Source organism: Danio rerio, chromosome 19, assembly GCF_049306965.1.
Source record: "Danio rerio strain Tuebingen ecotype United States chromosome 19, GRCz12tu, whole genome shotgun sequence".
Lineage (NCBI taxonomy): Eukaryota > Metazoa > Chordata > Actinopteri > Cypriniformes > Danionidae > Danio > Danio rerio.
The window spans coordinates 2,396,501-2,402,500 of NC_133194.1; the positions used below are offsets into that span (position 1 = coordinate 2,396,501).

Here is a 6,000-nt window from a genome sequence, read left to right on the forward strand (position 1 = left end):
GTCGTACCTCACTACAGGAAGCTACGGCCCGGTGAAGAGGAGTGAGCCATTTATTGTCTTTGGCGTTGACTCTTGCCCCTGAAAGAGAACAGAAACACGTGAATGAATTACAGATATGTCACAGATGAAGCAATATAAGCAGAGCTTCCCATCAGCTTGATCAGAATACAAACCCCGGGATCACGTCTGAAGCTTAACATACACCTGTTAGTTTTAGCACCTGTTAGTTTTACTCCACCATTCATGATGACACCTCCTGCTTCACACAATGAAGGACTTCACATGGTGTTTTGTCAGTTACTGGTGTCGTGCTCAACAAATCTGAGATGTATTCATACCGGACAGAATGAGCAGCTCGATGATCTCAGCGTCCCCAAGATATGCAGCAGCGTGAAGCGGCGTCCTCTTCTCACTGTCCTGAGGAGACACAAACACAACAATTAAATATAAAACAAACCAGTTTTTTAAAACTCACTGCAGTAAGGCTGCACAATATAGCGCTTCAGCATCGATATCACAATGTTAAGTCAGGATTATAGTCAATCAACAGCTGAGAATACATGAGATTTGTGGAGTCACTGCAAGTGTAATCATAACAGAGTGAAACTTTACTATTTCAAGAAAATGTAAAGCATTCAGGCACAGTCAAGTATTTTGGTAAGACTTTATTTTGATGGTCCCTATTGCACATTTTGTTGACTACAAGTAGCATTGAACTACATGCCAAGTACTTCTCATTGGAGTATTAGTAGACTGTCTGCTGAATATCTGCTGATGCTGCTCCTTCAACAGACATTTACCTGACTATAAAAAAGTACATGTCAACTTACACTAACCCCAACTTAAATTCAACAAAATGTGTTAAAGGCACCATCTAAATAAAGTGATATCAATATTATTAACTTTAATGAAGAAAAAATGTAGTGATTTATTAGTACAATGAAGAGTGTACAGTGTTATTTTGCATTACTACATTACTGTATCTGAATACTGTTTGACTGCCTGAAGAGACTCATACAGAACTGTTAATTTTTTTGTAATTATTCTTGCATTTTAATTTTTTTATACATAATTCACACTCTTAGAAAAATCAACCCAACCACTCTAAACATGATTTGGATTCAACAAATGATTTTTCCTAAATAGAGCTATTCAAGCCATCTGGTGAAGTATTTCTCATATCGCAATATATATATATATATATATATATATATATATATATATATATATATATATATATATATATATATATATATATATATATATATATATATATATAAATATATATATATATATATATATATATATATATATATATATATATATATTTTTATATATATATATATATATATATATATATATATATATATATATATATATATATATATATATATATATATATATATATATATATATATATATATATATATTGTAGTGTGCAATTAATTTAGCTCTTTTCAGCAATACACAGACTGTACACTCCCTTTTAATATTTTGTGGTTAGTAAACAATTTCCATTTTGAAATTGTAAATTTTTTACTATTTCTACTATTTAAAATGAACAAAATTTCTAATTAGAAAAAAATTATATATTTTTTTATATTATAAAATGTAAATATAATATTATAAAATTCTAATATGTATATATATATATATATATATATATATACACACACATACACATATATATATATATATATATATATATATATATATATATATATATATATATATATATATATATATATATATATATATACACAGTTGAAGTAAGAATTGTTAAGCTCCCTTTGATTTTTCTTTTTAAAATATTTCTTAAATGATGTTTAACAGAGCAAGGAAATTGACAGTATGTCTGATAATATTTTTTCTTCTGGAGAAAGTATTATTTGTTTTATTTCGGCTAGAATAAAAGCAGTTTTTAATTTTTAAACATCATTTTAAGATCAATATTATTAGCCCCTTTAAGCTATTCTTTGATAGTCTACAGAACAAACCATCATTATACAATAACTTGCCTAATTACCCTAACCTGCCTAGTTACCCTAATTAACCTAGTTAAGCCTTTAAATGTCACTTTAAGCTGTATAGAAGTGTCTTGAAGAATATCTAGTCTAATATTATTTACTGTCATCATGGCAAAGATAAAATAAATCAGTTATTAGAGATGAGTTATTAAAACTATTACGAGTAGAAATGTGTTGAAAAAATCTGCACTCCATTAAACAGAAATTGGGATAAAAAAATAAGCAGGGGGCTAATAATTCTTCAACTGCAGAATTCAACTGTACATATAAATATATAACATACAACAGACTTAAAACTGAACTTTTTCTTACATAACAGCATGCTACATGCTACATTTTCCTTACAAACATCCAAGACATAATTAATGTACATAGATGCAATATATTTACAATTGAAGTCAGAATTATTAGCCCCTCTGAATTATTAGGATGGTTTGTTCTGTAGACGATCAGAAAACAATATAGCTTAAATAGGGCTAATAATTTTGACCTTAAAATGGTGTTTAAAAAATTAAAAACTGCTTTTATTCTAGCTGAAATAAAACAAATAAGACTTTGTCCAAAAGCACAAATATTATCAGACATAATGTGAAAATGTTCTTGCCCTGTTAAACATCATATGGGAAATATTTAAAAAAAGAAAACAAAGGGAGCTAATAATTCTGACCTCAACCGTATATGTATTTCATTTATTTTTAGATATTTTTTTCCTTTTAAAAATACAGTAAAACTGTAATGTTATTTGCATTTAAGATTGCTCTTTTTCAATGGAATATTTTTTAGATATAAATAATTCCTGGAAAACATGCTTCATTTTTAAACTAGTTCGAAAACTGTTTTGCTGCTCAATATGAAATCTTAAAAAAATACATTCCCTGTCACTTTCCATAACATCCGTGCATTCCTGCTGAATAAACATATTAATAACTTCCTCTAAAATCCTCTATGAAAAATAATGCAGGCGAAATGCATCAACCAATCTGATTCTCTAGTATCACATCATATATTTGATTAAATGATTAATGATTAAACAACATGATTAAATACAATAAAAAACATTCAAACAAACACAAGTCATTTACATCAATCCTATTTCATTAAAATATGATAAATATTATAAAACGTTTCCGAGCAATTTCTCAGTTTGAGGCTGGAAGGGCATAAAAAATATGATGGAATAGTTGGCGGTTCATTCCGCTGTGGCGTCCCATGATAAATAAGGGATTAAGTCGAAGAAAAAATTAATGAATTAACAAATTTCCTAGAGAAACCTGCCTGAATAATTGTTAAAGTGACTTCACTTTATATAAAACAAATCTTAAAACATTAAGAGCAGGATTCAGAGCAGTAAAAAATGTTCATCGCATACTTCTGAATGACTGCAGCTCACAAACACACAACGAAACGCATATCGGCTGGAGAGAAAGCTACTTTTGCAGTTCACCTCTGATTTGCATGTGTTTTGCCCTCCGTTTGACAGCTCTGTGTGTGATGCATGTGCGGTTCGAGCTGGGTGTGTGATATTTGATACACACACTGGATTCTTGCGCATGGCACACACTGATGCATTTGTATGCCTGTGTGTGTGTGTGTGCGTGTGTGTGTGTGTGTGTGTGAGATCCATACCGATCAATGTGGCCACAGATCTCCTGAGGCAGAAACATGAGACATTCAGCTGAAGTCAAGATTATTCGCCCTCCTGTTATTTCTTTTCGAAATATTTCCCAAACGATGTTTACCAGATTCAGGAAATTTTTACAGTATGTCTGATAATATTTTTTCTTCTGGAGAAAGTCTTATTTGTTTTATTTTGGCAAGAATAAAAGCAGTTTTAATTTTTTTAAAACCCATTTTTAGGGTCAATTTTATTAGCCCCCTTTAGCAATATTAGTTATGGATTGTCTCCAGAACAAACCACTGTTATACAATGACTTGCCTAATTACACTATCTTTACCCTAATTTACCTAGTTAAGCTTTAAAATGTCACTTTAAGCTGAACACTAGTAAAATATCTAGTCAAATAATTTGTGCTGTCATCATGGCGAAGATAAACTAAATCAGTTATTAAAAGGAATATGTTTAGAAATGTGTCTAAACATAATCCTCTCTCCGTTAAACAGAAGTCAGGGACAAACATATACAGGCGGGCTAATAATTCAGTATTTTTTACATCAAGTTTCTGATATCTCCTGAGTTTATCCTTTAAGTGTTTCTCTGAATGCTGGAGAACAGAAACCAGCTCGATCTACGTTCTCATCAATAAAGTCAATCAGGAAAGCGCGGCCATCATTCATTCATCCTCTGCAGTCGTGCCACCCTGCAGGCTTCTGCTTCCCATCTGCTCTGGAATGAGAATGGAAACCAGGAGGCCAAACCACACTGCCTCACGTGACCAAGCAGGCCATCAACAATTGGCTGGCATTTAAATGGGCGTCGCTCCAGATTGCTGATGAAAACAGACTCCTCGTTAAACAGGGAGCCGTAAAACAAACCACCATGGCAGCGTGTTAACCTCTCAGATGAAGCTCCATTATCCAAACCAAGAGGAGTAATGTAGAAGAAAGAGTCCATTTCAGAGCTGTTTCCCAGATCATCCATCACTGAGAGATCAATGAGCTGCTCCTAATATCCAAGCAGAAGCAATCAAAAGTGGAAGAGAGTTTCTGTGGTGTGAATATAAAACCAATTTCACTTCATTAGCCAAGCAGGCTAGGCTGAATAGCGCCATCTACTGATGTTTTATTGTTAAACTAAATATAAATCTACATTATCAATGTTGTAAAACTCCCTTATGAAACTGAAAATAGTCACATTAATCTTTCACCGGGAGATTTCCAACCCAAGCTCATTCTGAAAACGAAGTCTCGCGGACGTCTCTGGAGACCGTGATTTACGTGGCCATAGGTACGTATGGCTGCATTTCGTTTTTTCAAGCGAAAGCTACGGGGCGGTGTGACGCCGCTCCTCTTCGCGCTCGCTGGTTGGGCTGATGGCTCACCTCCTCCGTGTGGAGGGCTTTCCCATAGGAAGAGGAGGAGCCGGCCGCGTTCGACGACCGGGTTCGAGTCCGGGGAAGAGCGGTTCCAGAAATCAGGTAAGACCAAAAACAGAAACCAACAAATAAAGTGAACGAGTTCGTAACGGGGCGAGAATGCGGTGAAATCCGAAAAGGAGTCAAAATCAGACGAAGGCACGGCTTTTTGTAAATCGTCGCTTGGGTTTAGGGAAGAAGGAGGAGCTGGAAGGTGGCCAGGTCGGCTGATCGGCCGGCTGCCCAGTCAATCGTTCAGTCATTCAGCCAGTCGGTCAGTTGGTCGCTCGACAGCGGCCTCCAGCGGCTTTTTACGCAAGAACAGCGCGGGCGCAAACGGCGTGCGGGCGCAAACGGCGTGCGTGCACTCGTCAGAGGCGTTCGAGACACAAAAAAGCGTGCACAGCAGCCTCTCGCGGATTCACAAAAACAAAAACTGCACAAATACGTACCTCCCAGGATGATTTCGCAGTCTCCAGAAACGTCCGCGAGGTTACGTTTCCAGTACGAGCCTGGGTTGGAGATTTCAGTGGCTGAACAACACTTCTGTGCATATAACCTATTCATAACAACAACACTATCTACATCAGCTCTGCGTGACTGAAAGAGTTTGAACACATCACATCACCTGTCTAACAGAAACACTTCAGCCATGGTGTCGTCCTTCTTCCAGCGTGCAAAACTCACTCCAATATTGATTCAGGAGTTTCACAGGTTTTGATTCAGCATTTGTTTTTACCGCTGTGACTCTCTCTCTCATGTGCACATGTCATGAAAGCGGCTCGTGTGTACGCGCAAGCGGCGGATCTGTCTGTGTGAGCGGTTGCTGATGTACAAATCTACTTTTGCTGACAGACAGTTTGGGTTACTTATCAGAATTATGGGAATCGTCGGCCGGACAAATTTTAATTAACATTTTGTAGTTCATGCCTCAGAATAAA

The 6,000-nt window shown here is 35.4% G+C and overlaps 1 protein-coding gene across 3 annotated transcripts in view; it reads right to left on the reverse strand.

Moving 5' to 3' along the window:
• ankrd28a (ankyrin repeat domain 28a) overlaps window positions 1-6,000 on the reverse strand; it is a 43,380-nt gene that overhangs the window by 24,432 nt on the left and 12,948 nt on the right. For all 3 annotated transcript variants that reach the window (XM_073931332.1, XM_073931331.1, XM_073931333.1), the window contains 2 exons: window positions 339-417; window positions 8-78 (listed from right to left, as the gene is read on the reverse strand). In XM_073931332.1, coding sequence (XP_073787433.1) covers window positions 8-78; window positions 339-417 — 150 coding nt within the window. The remainder of the gene's footprint in view (window positions 1-7; window positions 79-338; window positions 418-6,000) is intronic.